The 21,147-nt window shown below is 38.6% G+C and overlaps 1 protein-coding gene across 5 annotated transcripts in view; it reads right to left on the reverse strand.

The window, feature by feature from the left end:
* LOC143859580 (ABC transporter B family member 26, chloroplastic-like) overlaps nt 1–21,147 on the reverse strand; it is a 56,497-nt gene that overhangs the window by 20,256 nt on the left and 15,094 nt on the right. For 2 of the 5 annotated variants that reach the window (XM_077370232.1, XM_077370231.1), the window contains exons 10-11: nt 10,345–10,555; nt 4,493–4,566 (exon numbers count right to left, since the gene is read on the reverse strand). The exons of 1 other annotated variant lie outside the window; for it this stretch is intronic. In XM_077370232.1, coding sequence (XP_077226347.1) covers nt 4,493–4,566; nt 10,345–10,555 — 285 coding nt within the window. The remainder of the gene's footprint in view (nt 1–4,492; nt 4,567–10,344; nt 10,556–21,147) is intronic. 2 more of the 5 variants (XM_077370233.1, XM_077370235.1) reach the window with 2 other exon arrangements.

Consider the following 21,147-nt stretch of genomic DNA (forward strand, 5'->3'; position numbering starts at 1 on the left):
CCCATGTGCAAGGCTTCTTTCAAACCCAACTGCTTCATCATGTTGTGAATGAAATCAGATCAAGTTTACAAATATTCTATGATTTGTGGAGACGGACACGAGTGTCGCATGTCGACACGGACACGGAGCGTCGGACACGGCAAACCCCCAAACTTTAGAAACGGGGTCACGGCTAAAATAGAAAGTATATGTAATAATGATTTGTGGATATGGATTCGTGTGTCCAGTTTCGACATGGATACGAGTTGTCTAAATGAGGTAAACCCAATATTCAATAAAAAAACAGAATGTCACACTTGACACGGTACAAAAACATGTCCACACACCCAAATTAAGTCTAACACTTCTAGCAATACAAGTAAAAGTGTCCAAAGGAGTGTCGACACGCATGTCGTGTCCGACACGGCAGGACACGTGAGTCGGCAATAAATTCGAAGTGTCGGACAAATCATAGCAAATATTCATTCTCTCAAGTGGAATAAGATGACATCATCAATACTATGCACTCTAATCTTCTCCTTTTATCAAGACAACAAAATGATTGCAAAGTTGGTCCTTCACGTCATTGGGATGCTCTTGATGAAAGCTTAGTCGTGGAATATTAGTCTCTAAGATGTAAATTTATACTTGGATGAGGATGATCTAGACCCCTCATTGCTCGATGAAGAAAAGCAAATTTGCGCAAACCACCTACAACCATAGAAGTAGATATAGAAGTTGTACTTTTCATTTTTATGATGTTCATCCTTTTCTAATTTCATGGTATGCAGTATTCTACCATGGTACACAATATCCTACTCTCCTTTCTGTCTTTTGAGCATTATTCGAGTTCCCCTTTGTTTCTTGGAGTACACCAACATATGACATTTACTTTTTGTAAATAACACATCATTTTGGAGGATATAAAATGACTTGAGAAGTTGAGATTTATTTTTGGGAAATTGAAACTATTTTTTTTAGACTCTAAAACTTGCAACATGATAGTTCACAATGAAGTACAAGATATTCAAATACTTTAATAATTCCTTTTTCAAAAAAAGCAAGATTTTAAATGTCAGTTTCGATATGTACATCGACCATTCCGGAATGGCAACATGTTGGATTTGGTCATAGATTAGGTGAAAATCCTGTAAAATCGCAAAATTTTATGGAAATTGATGCAAATGATGGAAATTTATTATGAAACACCAGGAGCTAGAATAACACACGAGAAACCATCACATAAGCAAGAAATCGATCCATAATGGTTTAGCAAGAACAAACACCAAATGAGATGTGTTGTTGCGCATGCCTGAACAATATGGTCTATTCTAACCACATAAACATATGCTTCAAAAAAATACTAAACGTAGAAAAAATGAAACTCCATTTATTAATTTCATAAAGTATAATATATTGAAGGAGCACAATATAATAATGAAAATTCAAAGGATTTTCTAACATAATAAATAATAAAACAATTAATTTTTGAAATAATTTTTTTTAATCGGTATGGATATTTTGGGCAAGAATAACTCACATGTAAAAAATTAGAAGCTAACATCCATCTATGATAAGTTTTTATTTTTAAAAAATATATTTTTCCTTATTTGTAAAGGATTTTCCAACACAAATAAGTAAAATACAAGTATCGAAATGAAAAGAATCTTACCACGTTAATTGATACATCGAGCAAGAGCTCTTATATAATAAAATTAGAAGTTAACATGCATATATAATTAGTTTTTATTCGAAAATATACTTTTTCATTTTTTAAAACTATACATCCATGAAAAATGAAAATTTATGCACAAAACCATGAGTAAATGCAACATATAAAAATCGTTTGATGCATTTGAAGCACAAAGGAAGAATGAAAAAATAAATAAAAAAAACATTTGCCAAGCAAAACATGTGAAAAACCAAGCTTCTCTATGCACTTTGGTCGAAGTTTAGACATGTCGACTGACGTTTTGTAAATTACATATACTAAAGTGGTCGCATTTTGATTGAGATAACTGAAACTTTACCAAAATCAATACATGTCGACCGAAGAATTTCGTTTCGGTCTGGATGGAAATCAAAACATGTCGGCAGTTGTGACGATTTCTTCCAACATGAAGAACCATGGATAAGAGTACTTTAGCATGTTTGAGACTTATAGACTTACAATTTTAATTATAGTATATAACTATATAGAATTTTTTCATAGTCTCGTAGAAGTAATTTTTGGCATTTATAATGCAAGTATAACTAATGCCTACTCGACAAATCTATAAGTCTTGTAAATTACAACTGTGCTTATGAATTTTGTAGTTTTGTTTAATTGCATATTTGCTTTATAGTTTTCTAGTTACAACGAGTAAATAATTGTAGTTGTTATTGCTAATTTTTCTATGATACTGTTTATTATTATTTTAAAATATTTATCTTAAATTTAATTTATCAAAATTGTTGAATCCACGAATCCTATTTTTTTGGGCTAGCAGGAATCTGACACTTTGTACCCATGTCGGGTTCTGACACGTGCACATGTTTCCATGTAACAAAAGAATGTCACCAAGTAGTTCCAACGGAAATGAGCCACTCAGTTCCAACAATGATTCAATATTTCTTTAAAGAAATATGAGAAGCCCAACAGTCTATAGAACATCCCTCTGTATCCATGGATGCAAATAGATAAATCAAGTAATCCTTCTTTTCTTGTTTCAACAAGGTCATCTCTCTGACCATTGATTCGGGAGCCTCAGACAAAATGACAAGTGAATCGTCTATATTTCCCTTGTTTAATGAATTTGGCCTTTGCTCATATGTTACACATGCTGATGGTTGTTTGTCTTTTGTGTCAGGTAGAAGTACTGTTTGAGCTACCTCTTCGCTTCCACTATCTTCAATAAGTTTCCAAAGTTTCCCTTTAATTTGTTATTTGCAAGTAAATCCCCCCCACCCCCACGCCCACCCCCGGTTTTTTTCTCATGATCTAAAGACTACAAAGACAATTGGTTGCAGACTTTAGCTGAAAACCTTTATAACCTGGATTATGTACTTGATGGTTGCATCTTCCAATTCGTAGACTTGCAATGGAGATTTGGGCTTGGTTTCAAGTGTTCCCTTCAGGTAATTGTGTATTCTCTTGTATCTATTCTTTGTAATTTGGGTTGCCTATTGCCAATTTTTGGGAGGCATTATCTGTTGCTGTTAGTGTGGAATTATTCTTGCTTAATATCAATTACTTTTTATGCTGTTTATTCATGCTTTATCTCTATTTTTTGCCCTGGATTTGTTCTTTGTTAGTAGGTCTGGGCATTGCTTCATGCTCTAATAGTAATAGTCTTGTATTTGATTATTTAAACATGTGATTGTTTGGATCTATTTCAACCATCATCTTGGTCTCTTCGTGAGTGGAATCCTTCCTTCGACTGCATCATAATCATAATCATCTCATTCAATTATTTATGTTTTAAGGATACATATCAGTTTTAGGGGGAGCATTAGAGAGGAATTTCAGTTTCAGTCTTTTATTGTACTTCTGTACATAATATTGATCTTTGACCCACTTTAAAAAATTCCTGAGTCAATCGTCGACTTGCCGGAGTTGACTCCCTTTTACCTTGGCCAAGTTCTCCTCTGAGTGAGCATTTCGCCCTCCCAAGCCAATCAAACCTGCTCTGACTCGCTTGAGTTAATAAAAATTGGTCGTGTCAATTTTTTACTTACCCGAGCTGACTCCCTTTTATCTTGGCCAAGCTATTATTCAAGTGTGAGTTTTGAAACACTATTTTGACCACAATGGGGATGGAATGAATTTGCTTACATTGTGATTTTTTTCTCCATATTGCAGATTTTATGCGAGAACATGGAACTTACAGTATCCATCAATGTTAAGCCTAACCTCATTTCATGTATAAAAAGAGAAGGTTCTAAACACAAATTGTAAAAAGCATAATATATATATCAGTCACTTAACTTCATATAGACAATGATTTTTTTTTGGATACTGAGAATACCGTTACCCTTGAAGGGTAATAAAAAGATATATTCACAAACTCAATAATGAAAATCATAATATATATATATATATATATATATGAGAAAAGAGTTCCTACTCCCCAAAGTAGATAACTTATCTACTCGGTGGGCTTAAAATACAGTGGGGGCCACATTGTTTGGGTGATCCAAAAGCATTCATTTGATGGGCCCTCACATAGATAGGGTGTGCCCAAAAAATCAGCTCCATAGGATCATCCCAACCCTTCAATTTGTGGAGGCAAGAAATCGAAGGGTTGGGATGATCCTATGGAGCTGAGTTTTTGGGCACACTCTATCTATGTGAGGGCCCATCAAATGAATGCTTTTAGATCACCCAAACAATGTGGCCCCATTGTATTTTAAGCCCACGGAGTAGATAAGTTACCTACTCCGGGGAGTAGGAACTCTTTTCTCTGTGTGTGTGTGTGTGTCAATCACTTAACTTCATATAAAATAGAATGACTTTTTAGGATACTGAGCATACCGTTATCCTTGAAGGGTAATGAAAAGAAACATTCACAAACTCAATATGCCCCATCAACCTTTGCATTTTCAGTCCTGTAATATATTGAGATGCCATTAAAAATATTTTACATTAGCATCTATAACTATTGTCAATAATACCTGTTAGGAGAATATCCAAGCATCCAAAATGACCTCCCTGCAATTTCTTAATGCTTTGAGGCACTCACTTCCAGCAATTGTTTTATCTTAACATTACCAAAACCATGGTTGGGAGTTTCTACTATGAATGGTTTTGGACATCTATTGCTACTTCTAATGTTTATGATTATAGGGAAAGGATTTTGATCAATGGATAGGATCAACATAGGTTTCAAAGGAGTTTGAGTGGGTATTTAAGCTTTTTGTAGATTTCATTACAGGAGTTTGGTGCAATTACCACTTTGTTTTGAACCATTAGCAAGTTTTGCTGGCTTTCACCACTATCGCAATAACATTTGTGGTTGTGGATCCTTTGCTAGCTACTTTGAGTCAATCACATTGCTTTTTGCTTTTGTTTTGTCATTTGATCAACATACACAAGATTAGTAGGATCAAGGGTAGAAGACGGACAAGGAAATCTAGGATCAATCATACCTGTAACCCAGGATAGATTCTTAGGAGGTAACTGGTCCTCTTTTTTCCTTATATGAACCCTCACTGCCTGCAAATAGTGTTGAGGGCTAACACGAGTATGAAAAAAGTTGAGTCCTCTTTATTAGCACTAGCACAACCCTCCCTCCCCTGAACAGAGGAACAAAAGAATGCAAAGACTGCAGAATCTGCAGGAGTCGTAATGAAACAAGTGCAGAATTGCAGGAATCCAGAGAAGTCATAGGCCTCGATTAGAATGAAGAACAAATGTAACGAGTTTCAGCGGAAAACTTGAGTTTAGATCTAGGTTAGAATCCAATGCTAGGAATTCAATCCTTGGATCAACTACAGTATTCGGCTGGTTTCAATAGGCAGAAGTTCAGCAATCCAGTTAGTTACAGTCCTGTCAATTTATTCAGAACCAAGCAGAAAAATGATTTCTCGGTCTACGAAGAGAACAGTAAGATGCTTGCTTAAACAGATTTTCAAAGGAATTGACTGAATCCTGTGAATTTGATTAATTCTTGTGGTGAATTCAGATCTGGAATGAGAATCAGGTCAAAATTCATTATCAGATCTGATTTCTCCATGACTGTTGGTCTTATGTTTGTACTGAAATAGTTTCAGTAGCTAGTTCAGATCAGGGCTGAACCGATATTAGGAATAACTTAGATCAATGAAGGCAATGCAAATTTAAAATCTTTCTAAGCCTCCATCTCCAACTCTATGAACTAAGATTATGCTGACTTTTTGCATGACAGTAAAAGGAAAATTTAAATTTGAACTTGACTTGCAGTAACTACGATTATAAGAGATTAATCACAATTGTAATAGAAAATTCAGGATAGGATTATGGGAAGAATGATTGCATTCCAAATGAAAAGAAAAGATAACGATGGAGTTGCAGAACACTTGCATCAAAAGATCTTACAACTACTCATCAATGGAGGGAAACACTCCACTCCAAGAACCTCCAGAACTTTTACACTCCCAAACTCCCCCAAAATTTACAGCATCGGGATATTTATAGCTGAAATCTCAGCCCTTAAGTGGATGACATCTCCTGGCCAGCGGTCATGACAGTTCGTGGCAGCTAAAGGACAGCTCACTCTTGAGATGATGTGGCAAGAAAAAAACAGCTAAGAGACAGCTAATCCATGGGCTGATGTGGCAATGCATGGGCAAGCTTTCAACCCTCACATGTTGGCTTCTATGGGGCTGCCTCCTTTCCTTTGGGTCTTCGTTGAAGCAAATAGAAAAGCATTCTTCTTCAACTTCAATCTTTTGGATATCTTGGAGTTTTGGGGTTGCTCTAAAACACTTGATTTTTTACCCTTTTATTTAACATGTCTACTCTTCGTCCTCAAGCTCCCCCGCCGAGACCCATGCTTCATTCAAAAACCCTACAGAGGGAGTTCATAGAGTTGGAGATGGAGGCTTAGAAAGAAATTATTGAATTCAAAGGCGGGATTGAAAGAAGGGAAAATAGATATAAATAGGGACTTCATAGACAAGGAAAGAAGAGAGGAATGGAAAGAAGAGAAACAATAGAATGAAGATAAAATCAGTCAAGATATCATGGGAAGAGAGGAAGAGGAAGGAGACTGATGAACACATTTATGTGTGAATGGTAGTGATAGGAAGCATGCATATTTTATGTTTAAAGCGAGGCTGCAAATTAAATTGATGGTCTCTTCTAATCCTCAATCTCGTATGTTGATCTGAGCCAATTAAATTATAACACCCACAATGAACCCATTGGTGTGAACGTGTGAATAACAATTTTAATCCAACGGTGTTAAACTTTCTGTCTTGTAAGCTTGAAATGATCTTGACCCTTTAGAAAACCAAATCAACCACGATCATCTTTCCTCTTTATCTGGATTCTTGAATATCCTATGAAATTCCATCTCATTAGCTCCATTTTCTATGAAAATCCAGAAATAATCCTGAAACACAGAAAATAAAGCAAATACTTTAGTAGCATTGCAGCCATCAAATGGACGGTTTGGATCTTCCCATGGTGCCTATAATAAACGTATGTTGTAGCCCATCAAATCAGTGGTTTGGATTAATCCTTTGTTGCCCAATTCAGCCATTTTGGGCGTTCTTATTGATAGGAACAAAATACAATGTATGTTATATGTTGCCTTGCATGGATGTGATGATGTTAGCATGCCTGGAAATATTGGCAATAGTTATAACCGAACATCCAAGGCACTATTTAATTAGCTACTTGCTATATGTGCATGGGATGGATGACATACAGACACACTAAATAGCAACATTGTTTGTTTCTAATATTTAAATAGCCACTTGCTATTTTTCTTATGAAAACGTGGGAGCAAGAAAAACCAAAACAGCAGCTTCTTTATATATAGATGGGATGATGTCACGTATTTTTTTTGGAAAGCCATGCAAGCCATGCATGGCTTGGATGAAGGCTTGAGTGTTATAGAAACAAATGTGGGGTCCATTGTGTGTAGTTTTTTGAAAATTAGAAGATCTTTATACAAATAAGAGGAGTTCGGCTGAAACTTGAGAGTGGGACCCATTTGGAATTTTCCTTGTAGCTCTCACAAGGTGATGAAATTGGCAATGTTGAGCTCTAGACATGCGGTATGTTATTATTAACCTAAGATCATATCTTGGACGTTTTTGATGCAAAGATGGAAGAAACATGATTCGGTCATATATTTTTTGGAAAGAAGGATTATGTTTTGGAAGTTTCCAATTGTCACTATCCCTATTTTGGCTTCATTCTTTATATCTTGGCAATTACAATCCTTCTATTATTCATATGTGGGAAATCGGCAATTTCTTTGGAGATGATGATGAGCAATCTTTTGATGGTTGGCAACACATATGTAGCTCTTGACTCTCCTCTTACTCACGATTTCTCTCATTAATTTTATGTATTGCTTTCTCTCTCTCTTGTTCTCTCTCACTCTTTCATCTTATTTTGGTTCTCTAGTTTGTAATACTTGGAATTTTCATCAACAAAGATCTCTCCCACTTGGAAATTTGGTTCAACACTATTCTTCTTCAAGTTTATGTTTCGGCACCGTCATATCTCTCGGCCAAGGATTCAATCATTGCGAAAAGACTAAGTGTTCTTTTACTTTTGTTCTTTCTTCCAAGAATTAGTTCAATGTATTTTTGTTTCAAATTCAATTAAAGTAGAGCTTTCTTTGTTTATTTAATGGCAATTCCAATTCCCCTCTCTATTTTCTTTGTTTCGTTCCCCTTCTCCATGAACAACTAAACCCACTTACTTAGGGTTTAGATGAAACCATGGGGAAGGAGAAAGATGATTAATTATAATCAATGATATAAAATCACAATCATATATAAGGGTTTAGATTTGTTGGATCCCAATCACTCATGCCATTGGATTCCTTCCTTTCGTAGGCGTAATTGTTGATGAACAAATATAAACGCTTATATAACTTTCGAAATTGGATAGTGTATGTTAAAGTATAAAAGATAAATAACGCCTTTCTTCAACAACTTAAGCTTTTGGAGAAGTTGGTAAGTTAACATGGTATCAGAGCCAAAGGTCTCGAGTTCAAACCTCCCGGATAGCAAAAATCCACATGCTATGGTCAGCCCAAAGTGGGACCACATGTGCCACGCGTTTGCCAAGTAGGCCACACGTGCGGAGGAGTGTTAAAGTATAAAAGATAAATAACGCCTTTCTTCAACAGCTTAAGCTTTTGGAGAAGTTGCTAAGTTAACAGTGTATATGATCAATTACTCATGGGCAATGACATCCATTGATCTTATTCCCCATTAACCGGATTTATCAAATACACTATACAATACAAACATTGGTTTGATTAATGATCCAATCCCAACCCATGGTGGATTCTAACCCTAAGTACTCTTTTATATTGAATTAAGGTTTTTACACTATTCCAAATTACTTTTGCAATTTTCCAATTTACTTAAGCCCTTAGAATTTGATTTTCTAATTAAATTAGATAAGTAGTTAATAGAGATCATTAAAATTTGGTACACTTTGCCTAAATTAGGATTTTAAATAAAAAAGATCTTAGTTAAATTTGATTCTTAGATTGATTAGAATATACGCTTATATATAGTGTTGGCTCCGAGGTCAAGTCCACGGAAATCCTGAGTCCATTCCAGGCAACATTATATCATAGCTAGTATTCTAATCGGTACAAGAATAGGATTGACAACTAGATTTCTCTTCCCTGAGTTCGACCCGTATCTACACGCGATCCGTGCACTTGCGGTTATTTAATATCACAATCAAAACATTGGTTTGATTAATGATCCAATCCCAACCCACGGTGGATTCTAACCCTAAGTACTCTTTTATATTGAATTAAGATTTTTACACTATTCCAAATTACTTTTGCAATTTTCCAATTTACTTAAGCCCTTAGAATTTGGTTTTCTAATTAAATTAGATAAGTAGTTAATAGAGATCATTAAAATTTGGTACACTTTGCCTAAATTAGAATTTTAAATAAAAAAGATCTTAGTTAAATTTGATTCTTAGATTGATTAGAATATACGCTTATATATAGTGTTGGCTCCGAGGTCAAGTCCATGGAATTCCTGAGTCCATTCCAGGCAACATTATATCATAGCTAGTATTCTAATCGGTACAAGAATAGGATTGACAACTAGATTTCTCTTCCCTAAGTTCGACCCGTATCTACACGCGATCCGTGCACTTGCGGTTATTTAATATCACAATCAGAGACAACCACGTGTGAAGATAAATGTATTCATTCATTTCAAAAATCTGGTTACAATGACATAAATGGGTGCAAAAATTTATTTAAAGACCCCGGTGCTGTATTTTCCAATAGTTTTCTCCATTTTGTATAGTGATTTTCCTTTTTTATTAATTTTTTTATCCATTAAACGAAGGGTACCATTAAGAAATAAGAACATAGGAAGAGTTACAAGGACTTCATTCTTGATCGTAAGGAATCATATGAAAGTGGTGGTTAGATGTGTTTCCATTTATAAAAAAAAATGTTAGACAACATACTTCTATTGCTTGGTTTTTAGACAATTAGGAAGAAAATTTGCCAAAATCTAAAGTGCAAAAAAAAAAAAAAAAAGGATACATGTTGGCTACAACCAATATTCAAACATCTTAAAATAAATCGCACGACAAGATCAAGGTTCGTTACCACCAAGAAAAACATAATAAATAATCCATTAAACATTTACAATAAAAAAATCTTAATATGTGCTTACCTTGTAATGTGAATTGTTTGCTAGGCAAAAGATCCATTAATTGGAAGACTTTTTCACTTGCCCCGATGGACTGCATTAAAGATGACCAATTGTCTCCAACCAACCATACTGAAAAAATCACCCATTCGGAGTATAATATAAATTTTGTAAGTTGCTCGACCGATATATGACCAGCTTTAACAAATATTCCTCCTATCAGCACAGCCATAACCTATAAAATTAAGTTTATCAAATGATTTTAATAACTAATTTTATAAAAGTTGAAAAAGAAGTAATTTTCATGTAACATACATATACTAACATACACATTCATTTTAGCCAATATATTCATAGAGTAGAACTAAGCTAAGTAACTTTATTCCATCAAAATCATTGACGAAAATACTTCAAGGGGGTTGATTAAATAACACCAAGTGTGTTTAATTCAGAAGAAACCATATCAAGTAGAACTATTTTCTCATCCTACAAATACATCATTTATAGAGTATTACATGAGGAATTTATTGAAGCAATGACTGAAATGCGAATCCGTAGATTTCGTTCCAAAATTTAATGTAGAAAAAAAATCTCCATGAAAAATTTCAGTCGAAACTCTAAAGAATCTAAAAATTCCTAGCGAAACGTGTTCCATAAATTCTGCACCCTATCCCATCCGAAACCAACAAAAGACACAATGGAAGTTATCACCCCAATGTTAGTTTCCAGATTTTTCCCTTTTTTTGTTACATTTTCCACAGAAATGAAGGGCCTTCAAGCTATTTCATCCATCCCAATCTAATGGAAAAAGCTAAAAATCCATCAATCCCCTCTTTTGTTTTCATTGAAGATTTCTCTTGTTTTCCAAAACCTTGAATGAAGGTCGAAGACGACTGTTTTTAATCATTTTTTCATGTTTTCTCAAAGTTCTCTTCTACCACAATATTATACTTGTTAACTTACCAACTTCTCCAAAAGCTTAAGCTGTTGAAGAAAGGCGATATTTATCTTTTATACTTAAACACTCCCCCGCACGTGTGGCCCACTTGGCAAACACATGGCCACACGTGGCACATGTGGTCCCACTTTGGGCCGACCATAGCATGTGGATTTTTGCTATCCGGGAGGTTTGAACTCGAGACCTTTAGCTATGATACCATGTTAACTTACCAACTTCTCCAAAAGCTTAAGCTGTTGAAGAAAGGCGTTATTTATCTTTTATACTTTAACAATACTTTTAGGGGCAACCCATTTGCTTTCACCCAAGGGGTAATTTGAAGGAAGGTGACTAATTGTCTCATATTTGTGGTTTTTACATGTAATTTTTTTTCTTGTGTAGAAAATCTAAAAATGAGTACGGGACCTTCTGCTAGGGAATCATCAATTGGTTCTTCTCCTAATAGATTAGAATCATTAGATGATCTGACATGGGCAGACTACATTGGTCTTGGATCATCGCAATAAAATTGTTTGTATTTATTGTGACAGTTATATTGGGTAGAGGCATCACTCGATTAAAGAAACATCTGGAACAGTAGGTAATTATGTAACAATAGTAGAAAGAATAGGGTTTAAATGTAAGTGGAGAAGGAGAAATAAGGAGAAGTTGTTCATGTGGTTGGAAAACCCCAACCCACGAACATGTTATTAATTGAGCAAGTCGTATATCCCCAAGGAGTGCTCACTCACTTAAGTCACACTTAAGTTCTAGGGAAAAATGGAAGTTACAAAAATACCCCCTCCCTTCATAATGACTTTAATAAAAAACCCTTTGCTCCATAGTTTTAAATTTCCACTGAATACGATACGAAACGATCAAAATGTTTTTGTTCCCATCCCTATCGAGATGCATACTGAAACCAAAAGTGCAGACCGAAACCAAAATGGTAAGTGTATTATTAGTATGCTATACTAGTAGGTAATAAATAATTTTCTTTAAATGAATTGCATGTGAAATGTGGTGTATATGTATTAATATTTTTATGAATTACATATGAAATCTGGAATGTACTGAATTAACAAAAATGCACGACAATACATGGAACTAGGTGTTCGATATTGTTAAACCATTATGGGTAGTGTTTTTCATATGTGATGGTTTTTGTGCTTATTCTAGCACTTCCTAGAGTTTCATCGTAAGTGTTCCGTCATTTGCATATGTTTCCATACATTTCTATGATTTTATAAGATTTCCAACAAAATTTCCATCCGAAATTTATATGTTTATATCTTTGACATGACCATAACGCATACCGAAGCCGAAATCTAAGGACCTTGGTTTGCTCTTATGGCCCACTCTTTATTCTTCTAAACTCCCCCTCAAGCTAATGCGAAGACATCTTCCATGCCCAACATGGACAAAATCCTGTGCAAATGAGCTTTGCAAACACCCTTAGTCAATACATCAACAATCGGTTCGTTTGTCTCAACATAAGGTGTGTATATCAATCTTGAGTCCAAGTTCTACTTGATGAAGCGTCTATCCACGACAATGTTTTTCATCCTGTTAAGCTCTTACATGATGATGAGATAGAGAAGAGAAGAGATGGAGAATGGGATGAGAGAGGGTTAGTGTTCTCTCCACACGAGAAATATATATGTGTGTGTGTGATACAATGACCAAAGTACCCTTAATGCGTGTAATGTGTCTAACAGTGGGGTGCGTCTAACAACGAATACATCCAACACTCCCCCACAAGCTGGAATGTATATATCATACATTCCTAGCTTGTTACAAGCATCCCTTAACATAGAAGGCCTAATGGTTAGTGAACACATATGCAAGTTGGTCTGCTGATTGAGTGAACATGGTGCATATTTCTCCTCTCTAGATTCTCTGATGAATGAAATGGCAGTCCACTTCAATGTGTTTTGCTCGCTCAAGGAAGATTGGGTTGTTGGCGATATGAATTGCAGATCTGTTATCAAAACATAGTCGTGCTGTACTTGAAGGTGGAAAACCAATATTTGATAGGAAAGAACGTAACCAAAGTAACTCTCCACTCGTGTATGACACAACTCTGTATTCTGCTTCTGCACTGGATTTAGATACAATATCCTGCTTTTTACTTCTCCATGATACCATATTACCTCCAACAAATGTACAATAACCAGTTGTGGACCTCCTGTCTACTGGAGACCCTGCAAAATCTGCATCAGTTAATCACTCTACCCTCTCATGACCGTGTTTCCTAAACCATAAGCCTTTTCCCGGTGTGCCCTTCAAGTATTTGACAATCTGAATTACTGCTTCCCAATGAGAGGTACAAGGAGAGGTCATAAACTGACTGACCACTCCTACTACATATGAGATATCAGGACGAGTGACTGTCAAATAAATTAGCGTAACAACTAATCTCCTGTATCGACCTAAATCATCCAACAAGTCACCTTCATTTGGAAAGAGTTTTACAATCGGATCCATAGGCATAGAGGCTGGTTTTATCCCCATGGAACTAGTCTCCTCTAGAATATCTAACGTATGCTTCCTCTGTGCCAGAGAAAGACCATAACGAGAGAGTGCCACCCCAATGCCAAGGAAATATCTAAGAAGGCCCAAGTCTTTTGTTGAGAATTCTTCCTTGAGGAAAGTGTTCGATCTATTTATTCTACCTTTGTCATTTCCAGTGATCACAATATCATCCATGTAAACAACCAAGAATATATAATCAGCAGTGGATTGGTAGCTGAAAACAGAATGATCAACAGCGCACTGCTTCATTCCAAAGGGCAAGACTACATCGGTGAACCGGCCGAACCATGCCCTCAGAGACTGCTTCAAGCCATAAACAACAAGGCACAAAGAACGACCTTCAACAAGTTAACCAACAACCACGGCATGAACAGGGCATAGATAGTCATCGTCAACAAACAGCCAACAATCACCAAAAAACTCCACCACCACTCAACACCAACTAACAATCACCACCAACCAACAACAACAAGCGACCAACACCACCACCAACAATCACCAACAAATCCACAATCACCACCACCAACAACAATAACCACCAAGCACCACTAACAACCAAGTGTTGAAGCAACCAACCAACTAAGCATAGAAGCAACGAACCACCAAGACTAACTACAAACCAATCACCACCAACAACACAAGTAACGAGGCACAACTGATCACTACCAAAGCCAACAAAAAATTGTCTCAGACATTTCATCAAACAGTTGGCATGTACTTATATTCAATAAATCCACCACTGATAATCACCACCAACTCCTCTAACAATACTCGCGCGAAGACATCAACACTTGGTTCCGGGACAAAGAAGAATGGACAAACACCACCCAAACATATATAGAAACAAGAAGGGATGACAAATCAAATTTCTGGAACCAATCACAAGATAAACGGGCAAGAAGAAAATAGTTTAGATCATAAATAAGAGATGATTAGGGACTGATTTGTACTAGATCTTGAGTTGAAGATATGATTTTTGTTAACTTACCAACTTCTCCAAAAGCTTAAGCTGTTGGAGAAAGGCATTATTTATCTTTTATATTTTAACACTCCCCCGCACGTGTGGCCCACTTGGCAAACACGTGACACATGTGGTCCCACTTTGGGCCGACCATCGCATGTGGATTTTTTCTATCCGGGAGGTTTGAACTCGAGACCTTTGGCTTTGATACCATGTTAACTTACCAACTTCTCCAAAAGCTTAAGCTGTTGGAGAAAGCATTATTTATCTTTTATATTTTAACAATTTTAACACAAACCTAGGTTGCATGGGTAGGGATTAATTGGTCCGGGGATAGGGGTGTATGAAAATTTCACATATAGAGGTTAAGGATTGTGAAAGTATGAAACCACTAAAAAAAGAGGTTTTAGGGGAGCAAATGGTCTGTGGATAAAAAAAGGAAGATATAGGTTTTGGGGGATGCGACACTGGTAGAAGATGGGAGGGAAAGCTGCAACTAGGTATATGGTTGAGGAAAAGTTAAGGTTAAGGTATGGAAGGAGGGACAACAATAGTATGGAGGGATGATATAGGGTTGGGGTTCTGTGATGCGATTTCTTCAAGGAGGAAAAAGCTTGCTCTTGAACCTTGTGCTCTAAAAAAATGGAGAAGGGATTCGTCTCGTCTCGTCTCATTGCATCTCCGGATGGTAGGAGTGGGGCGTCTCGTTTCGCGTCTCGTCTCGTCGCGTCTTCAGGATCATTGACTCTCACTACCATAAGCTTTGATACCATGATAAGTTCTTACATGATGATGAGATAGAGAAGAGAAGAGATGGAGAATGGCGTGAGAGAGAGTTAGTGTTCTCTCCACACGAGAAATATATATATATATATATATATATATATATATATATGTGTGTGTGTGTGTGTGTGTGTGTGTGTGTGTGTGATACAATGAACAAAGTACCCTTAATGAGTGTAACGTGTCTAGCATTGTGGTGTGTCTACCAACAAATACATACAACACATCCTATCGTGTTGAATTGGATTGTGAGCAATGCAAATTGCAGCCTTATCACAATATAAGCTCATCGATCCTAGAACAATAAGCCTCAACTCGTGCACTAAACTTCTTGTTGAGGGATGAAGAAAAGGAGAAGATTGGAGAAAAGAGTTGTGAGTGGGAGCTCCCCCTCACTAATGTATTTATAGAAATGAGAAACATACAAAATGACTACTATGCCCTTAAGGCTTAATACACCAACTTCTAACACTCCCCCTCAAGCTGGAATGTATATATTATACATTCCAAGCTTGTTACAATTGTCATTCAATTTAGCATCACTTAAGGGCTTAGTGAAAACATCTGCAAGCTGATCCAAAGATCGAGTGAAGGAAACATGAATCTCGACTCTATGTATTCTCTGGCGAATGAAGTGCAGTCAACCTCTATGTGCTTGGTTCTCTCATGAAAGACAGGATTGGTGGCTATATAAATTGCAGCTTTATTATCACAATAAAGCCGAGCTAGAGAGGATGAAGGAAAACCAATATCTGATAGAAGAGAACGCAACCAAAGAAGCTCTCCACTAGTGTGGGACATGGCTCTGTACTCTGATTCGGCACTGGACTTGGAAACTATGTCTTGTTTCTTACTCTTCCACGACACCAAATTGCCTCCCACAAATTTACAAAATCCAGTGGTAGAACGCCTGTCTGCAGGAGATCCTGCCTAATCTGCATCACAGAAGCCTTCCACCCTGATATGCCCTTGTTTCTTGAATAGGAGGCCTTTACCTGGCGCTCCTTTCAAGTAGCGAAGAATGTGAATCACTGTTGCCCAGTGTGAAGTACGAGGAGAGCTCATTTGTTGGCTAACGACACCAACAACAAATGATATATCTGGACGAGTGACTGTAAGATATATGAGCTTGCCAACTAGCCTCCTGTATCTGTCAGGGTCTTCTAATAAATCTCCTTCTTCTGGAAGAAGTTTCCCATTTGGGTCCATGGGAACAGAAGCAGGTTTCACTCCGAGATGGGATGTCTCCTCAAGAAGGTCCAGAACATATTTCCTCTGGGAGAGGGAGATGCCTCTAGTGGAATAGGCAAACTCAATACCAAGAAAATACCTAAGAAATTCCTTCTACAAGGTCGTCTTCAGCTTTTGTATCCCCACTGAATCACTGCCTGTAAGAATAATGTCATCAACATATACTATCAATTGTACACAACCTACAACGGAGTGGTAACTGAAGACGGAGTGATCCACAACACATTGCTTCATGCCAAAGCGCATGATAGCATCACTAAATTGGCCAAACCAAGCTCTAGGGGACTGCTTGAGGCCATATATAGATTTCCTCAACCGACATACTGGGGACGACATCTCCCCCTGAGCAACATACCCAGGGGGTTGCTCCATATACACTTCCTTAGTAAGGTCACCATGTAGAAAGGCATTCTTGACATCTAATTGATGCAGATGCCAACCGTGATTCACGACAATTGAGATAAGAACCCGAACGGAAGGTATCTTGGCAACAGGAGAGAAGGTCTCATTATAGTCAACGCCAAAAGTGTAACCTTTAGCAACCAGTCGCAGCTGACAAAGACTACAGCAAAGAAACAGAAGACAAGGATGATACAAAACCTCGAAACAGAGGGGTGAGAGTATCATAGGAAATAACAGAGGAAATGGGATGAGCAGGACAATGAGAGTGAGTACGCGAAGCAATGAGAGAATCTGGAGTAACAGTAGGAGGGGAGGGAAGAGGTACTTGAGAGGAGGATGACATGATCTCCGGCTAAGAGAGTAATGGCGCGGGCTGAGGAGGATAGGCTCCAGACTTCGGACGGCGCTTATAGATCTGGCGAGGATAGCATCACCCCAATAAGATTTGGGAACCCGCATCTGAATAAGAAGAGTACGGGCTCCATCAAGTAAAGATCGCATCTTTCTTTCTGCTACACCATTCTGTTGGGAGGTGTGAGCACAGGAAAATTGATGGACAATACCATGAGTGGAAAGATCCTGAAAACCATTGGATTTGGAGAAATATTCATTAACGTTATCTGTGCGCAAGCATTTTAGAGTACAACTGAACTTATTGGTAATTTTGGCATGAAAGGTGCGAAAGGTAGAGAAAACCTCAGATCTATCTCGAAGCAAATAAACCCAAGTCATGCGAGAAAAATCATCAATAAAGACAACAAAATATCTATAGCAAAAAATAGAGGTAGTTCTCGAGGGACCCCATACATCAGAGTGCACTATATCAAAAAGTGCGAGGCCCTACTAACAAGCCTAGATGAAAATGACACACGGTGGTGTTTTCCAAGTTCACAGGCCTCGCACGTAAAAGACTGAATAGGAGAGGACATAATAGGAGTGCGTCGTAAACAGTCAAGACAAGAATGGCCAAGACGGCAGTGCCACTGATAGGAGTCGACAGAAATGTGCAAAAGTGCGGGAGAAGGACCACAGTTTAGATGATAGAGTCCATCCACCACTCTACCCAAGCCAATCGTCTTCCCAGTCGAAAGATCCTGAAAAACACAATAAGATGGATAAAATGAGACAGAGCAATTGAGATATTTAGTAATCTGACTAACTGAAAGTAAACTAAAAGGGGATTTAGGAACACATAGCACAGACGATAGGGTAATACCAGGACAGGGAGAGGTAGTACCAATACCAGAGATGGGAGTAGTACTCTCATCAACAAGGGTAATAAACTGAGACGATAGAGGACGAAAAAGGTGAAGGGATGAGGAGATACGTGTAGTATGATTCGATCAATGATCCAGGAGCTCGAACGAGTGAGAAGAGAAGTAGGAGAGCTACCTGGCTGAGCAAAGCAGGCACTCAGAGGGTGACTGGTCAGCCAGAGGCTCTGGAACTCATCGTAGTCAACCCGGGAAAGAAAGAAACCATCAGGAGGCGCGGCATAACTCGGCTCTGAAGATGAAGAAGGCACTGACTCGGATGGGTTTGTGGCAGAGAGATGTGCTGAGCGGCCAAAATGCGGAGCAGACGGCGAAAGACGCTCAGGATGTAGAACATAGCATGTCTCGAAAGTGTGTCCCTCCCAACGGCAGTGAGAATAGTAAGGGCGAGGACAACCACTAGGACCCCGTCCACCAGCGAAATCGCAGTCAGAGCCACGACCAAAGTCATGTCCACGACCTCGTCCAAAGGTGCCACCCCCTCGGAAACCACGGTCACCAGCGCTATAAGCTGTCGTCGCAGAACCATCAAAAGAAGGAGGCAGAGAAGAACCAACGATACATTGCTGAGCTCGTAAGTAGACCTCCAGGAGGAAGGGCATAGTCCCAGAGCCAACGATCTGCTGCCGGAGAGGGAGGAACTCAGGACCCAGCGTCTCAAGGAAGTGAACGACACGGAGCTGGTCCCACTGCTGGGCAGTAACAGCTAAGTCTGTCGTGAAAGGCATGAGAACATCCAACTGCTGACAGTGAGAGACAAACTGGCTAAAGTACCCAGAAAGAGGGGCGTCACCCCGCTGGAGATGCATCCATTGGGAATAGGTGGAACAAATACGAGCAAGATCGCCAACCCCAGAGAAGACAACGGCAGTCTCATCCCAAATATGCTTGGCGGTCGGAAGATGCATCATATTGCCAGAAATCTGAGAGGTCATGCTCTGGCATAAGAGAGTGCGAACAAGAGCATCATCTTCCTCCCACTTCTCATAGGAGGAATCAGTGGGAGGAGGAGCCCGACGGATGACATAGATCCGGCGTCGAGCAATGAGGTAGGTTTCGACAGCGACCTTCCAATTGACATAATTGGGCCCATCTAATGTAACAGTAGTCATCGGAGGGAATGAACCATCCCCCGAGGAAGAACAATTAGAGGAAGAAGCCATAAGGGGTGGAAGAACAGGACTAGTAGTCTTGTCCAAGAGAGAGATCCTCAAACCGGGAGAATCCATACAGAGAGAAAGATAGAGAACCCCACAAATGGTTCGATAGCAAGAGGGACGAAGGACTACTCAATGGGCCCAAGAGAGAGAGCGCGGCTCCGATATAAGAGAAGAGAGAAATTGAGACATGGAAGGTCACAGAAGAAAAAATCGGGGCCGCAAAGAGGTGGAGTGGCACAAAAGGATATTTAGACCATAATATGGAAAAAGGAGAAGGGACTAAAAAAAGGAGACTTTGAAGTAGAAAGAAAAGAAAAGAGGAGACTAAAAAAGGAGTGGGAAAATGAAAATAAGGAGAGTAAAGAAAGAGAGGAGGTCTGTGAGGGGGGTAATGGGGTTACAGAGGGGGCGAGGGGTCTGGAAAGGAGGGGGAAGGAGAGGGTGGGTGTTACGGCAGGGTTGGAGCGTCGGGGAAGGGGGCGTAGGGTGTTACGGTGGGGGTGGGGTGTCGAGGAAGGTGGAGGAGGGTGTTACGGCAGGGTTGGGGGCTCGGGGAAGGTGGAGGGGGGTATTACGGCAGGGTTTGGGGCGTGGGACAAACCCAGGTAGGGTCTGGGTGAGGTACGGGGGTTGGGAAACCCAGGCGGGTTGTCGGGGGGCGGGGGGGTCTCGAGTGGTGATGGGAGGTGGTGGGAGTTGGTTAGGTTAGGGCTAGGATTGTGGATGTAGAAGATGGTGGGTGGTGATGGAGTGGGAAGTTAGGTTAGGGTTTTGAGGTGTGAAGGGAGGTGGAAGAAGAATGGGAGGATGGTGATCCTCAATGATCCCCTTCGATCAAAGCATGCCTGTCATTCCCAATAGATCAAGGATATACTTCATCTGAGCAATAAAGATCCCTCTTCAAGATCGACTATGTTGCATCCGTACGGATACGGGTGTCGGAATCCGATACGGGTATCGAGTGTCGGATTCGCCAAACCTCAGAAAGAAGGATTCGTGGATTCACCAAAATATTTTAATCAATTCTCAAGTTTTATTTTTTACATAATAAAATAATAATAACGAGTAATATATTAAAAAATTTAATAGGTTAAATAGACATAATATTTTATTTCCATTTAAGAAACATACTATTAGAACGGATAAAACTCAAAACATGTGTTAATATTAAAATTGTGCTAGTGTGGTATTCAGGAAAAAAAGAAGATAAAAGAGATCTAGAAGTGTCTCAAAGAATCCTAAAGTAGTGGAATCTGTGACATGTCCGACACGAGCTCCACGCCCATTTAGAAGAATCCATGTAACATGGGTGATTGAGCTACCTTGAGTTTAAAAAGGTACTTCAAAACACCCAGATCCTTCTTAATTTTTTTCCAAATACCCTTATAATTTTTGCACTTCTTCAATGCCATCGCAAGTGACTCCTATGTCATTCACATATATGCTATGAATTTATCAAGTCTGCGCTTGATAAATAGTGTGTCATCAGCTTGGCTTTGGACGTATCCGACTCCCTTGAGAGCA

The sequence above is a fragment of the Tasmannia lanceolata genome, unplaced genomic scaffold (assembly GCF_043159265.1).
Source record: "Tasmannia lanceolata isolate RefF3 unplaced genomic scaffold, GAP_Taslan_0.1 ptg000034l, whole genome shotgun sequence".
Classification (NCBI taxonomy): domain Eukaryota; kingdom Viridiplantae; phylum Streptophyta; class Magnoliopsida; order Canellales; family Winteraceae; genus Tasmannia; species Tasmannia lanceolata.